At 36.9% G+C, this 2500-nt stretch overlaps 1 protein-coding gene across 23 annotated transcripts in view; it reads left to right on the plus strand.

Annotated features, from left to right (window-relative positions):
* Nucleotides 1–2500, plus strand: part of EBF3 (EBF transcription factor 3) — a gene marked incomplete at its 3' end in the record, with an annotated part of 669366 nt that overhangs the window by 170968 nt on the left and 495898 nt on the right. For all 23 annotated transcript variants that reach the window (XM_079977373.1, XM_079977384.1, XM_079977391.1 and 20 more), the window contains one exon: nt 1010–1098. In XM_079977373.1, the coding sequence (XP_079833499.1) occupies nt 1010–1098 (89 nt within the window). The remainder of the gene's footprint in view (nt 1–1009; nt 1099–2500) is intronic.

Consider the following 2500-nt stretch of genomic DNA (forward strand, 5'->3'; position numbering starts at 1 on the left):
ATCAAATTACATGCTGACTAATGAGTGATGGCCTAAATTGTACGCTGAGTAATGAATAGACGGAGGCAGTTCTTATTAGTCTCAGAAAACCCATTGATTTATGTAGCGCCATGCACCATGAAGTTATTCTGTTAAAAACGATATCTACATCAAGAAGTAATATACTCTAATAAGTATTTTCATCTTAACTCTAGTCCTTAGGCCTCCGGGCTCAGTTTTTGTTTGAGTCAGGCAGAGCTATAATAAAGCCCTATGACTCCTTATAAAGCTTGTTAAACACAATGTGTGCAGTCTAACTGAGTCAGATTCATGATTCATGCACTGTACACAGCAGCATGTGCTGTTGATTTATGACCAAGCACAGTTCATAGTCAAAATTACAATTTGAGGGATAAAAAGATTAATTACTATTTGTGGCCTGCAATTTTGTGAGGCTAGTGGATTGCAGCTGTAGAATGATAGTGCTCTACATCAGTTTGTAGTCAGCCATTCACAGATTATTAAAGCTTTGCAAGATTAAGTGCTCCTCCTGCCTGGTTTGTGCTCAGGCAATATGCTAGACAAAAAAGGACCACAGGGATAAATCTGAAGCTAGCAATAGCTGGACATATGTCATAATTGCCAGTTTCCCATAAATCCACAGCCTGTATAGAAAGCAGTGCATGATGCAGACATCATATCATGACTGTAGTGATTGCTATATATGGCCTCAAGACCTGTAACTTTGTTACTGCTTCAACCATTTTTTTTATTTTTTATTTTGCAATATACTGAGTAACCCTTTGACTCTTTCCCCCTCCCCCAGCCTAATTAAGGGTAGAAATAATAATAGCATGTGTGTGTAAAAACAAAAAAAAAATAGAGTCAGGGATATGAGTCAGAAGAAATCAGTTCCTTATACTCCTTTAAAACGTGAGGTGGGTTTAGTCAGAAATGCCATACGTTGCTTTGCGTATTTTTTTTGCTAGCGACTAATAGGTAGACTGACACACTGTTCTCTATGTTTCAGCTCTCAATGAACCAACAATAGATTATGGTTTCCAGAGGTTGCAGAAAGTCATTCCACGGCATCCAGGTGATCCTGAACGGTTACCAAAGGTTAGTTTTCGACAAGTTTAGAGTTTGTTGTCTGCTTTCAAAATGTATTTCAAATACCAGAAGTGCTACACTGCACATTACTGAACACTATAAAAATAAAAAGGTATAAGAAAGGAAACATACTAAACATAAACAGGTCGACTGCTTCAATAGATGTGCTTATCACCTTTCAATTTCTATTCTTCCTGCAACTTTATGCATGCATGTTGTCAAAATCCAAAATATCTGCTGGGTAGTTTTTATTAAAAGAAGAATGGAATGGATTTTCTGATACAAATATTTTGGATTCTACAAGAGGGACATAAAACTTCCTGCGTAATGAAATAGTTCAATTAAACATTTTCCACTCCAGTAGCTTGTAGTGATTTCAATCTAAGCAGCCCCACTCTGATCTGTGATTATTTGACTCTTGTTTTCCTTTCATTTTCTAAAGCTCGATTCAGTTTAATCTTTTGTTTACAAAGCTTTTGTTATAAGTCCCTGACTTAGCAGGCTAACAAATGAAGTCCACATATTAATATCTAGAGGGACTTTTCATTTAAATTCAACAAAGACAAAAGCTGCCTGTGTTGTTTATGCACATGACATATCACAGAAATTTCATTTTGATGTAAAACATTAAAGATAAGTCATGCTTATAATTTCCCCCCTTTTTCTTTGATATAATTTTGTCTTCCCCCTTTTTATTGCAATCTCTGATTTTTCAAGGCAATCTTAAAAACAAATGAAAAATGCAGTCATATCATCATGACTGATTATTTTATATGCTCTTGTGTGCCCAAGTCTTGACCACCTCTGAGTTTTATTAACACAATAAAACCTTTTTGACATTACCCTTTTAATGCTCAGCATGAATGTAAGCAATATCATTTGGCTCCTCTTTTAATTTGTGAACATGCTAGCAATTCATATCAGATTGTAACTGTTAAAATAAGAGGCAACACAAGGCAATGTTCTTTTAAAAATGTAGGATTTTTCAAGTGGCCCACGCTGGCCCACCTTAGGTGCACTAACAGCTGAAACAGGCTTCCACCCACATGTCATGGATGGATGGATGGATGGATGTATGAATGGGAAACTAGGAGTTCAAACAGGTCTTGTGTTAACCCAGTTCCTTTTGTGATCTAACCACTGGGTCTGTGAGCATGGTACCCTTTCACACATTCTTTGTTGCTTTCTCTGCTAACTCTTTCAAAATAGCTAAGTCCTGCCATTCAACTGCTTGGAAGGCAAAAAGGATTCATTTTCTCTATACACACTCCATCCACCTTGTCAAACAGCTATTTTCAGAGGGTACCATATATGTTCCCCTTATCAGCATGAGTGTCTTTTGTTCTTGGATGTTCAAGCACCTTAAGGGGAACTACAGCAATTGCCATTGTAATGCATTTGGGCTCTTAGT

Source organism: Podarcis cretensis (genome assembly GCF_951804945.1).
Source record: "Podarcis cretensis genome assembly, chromosome: 5".
NCBI lineage: Eukaryota > Metazoa > Chordata > Lepidosauria > Squamata > Lacertidae > Podarcis > Podarcis cretensis.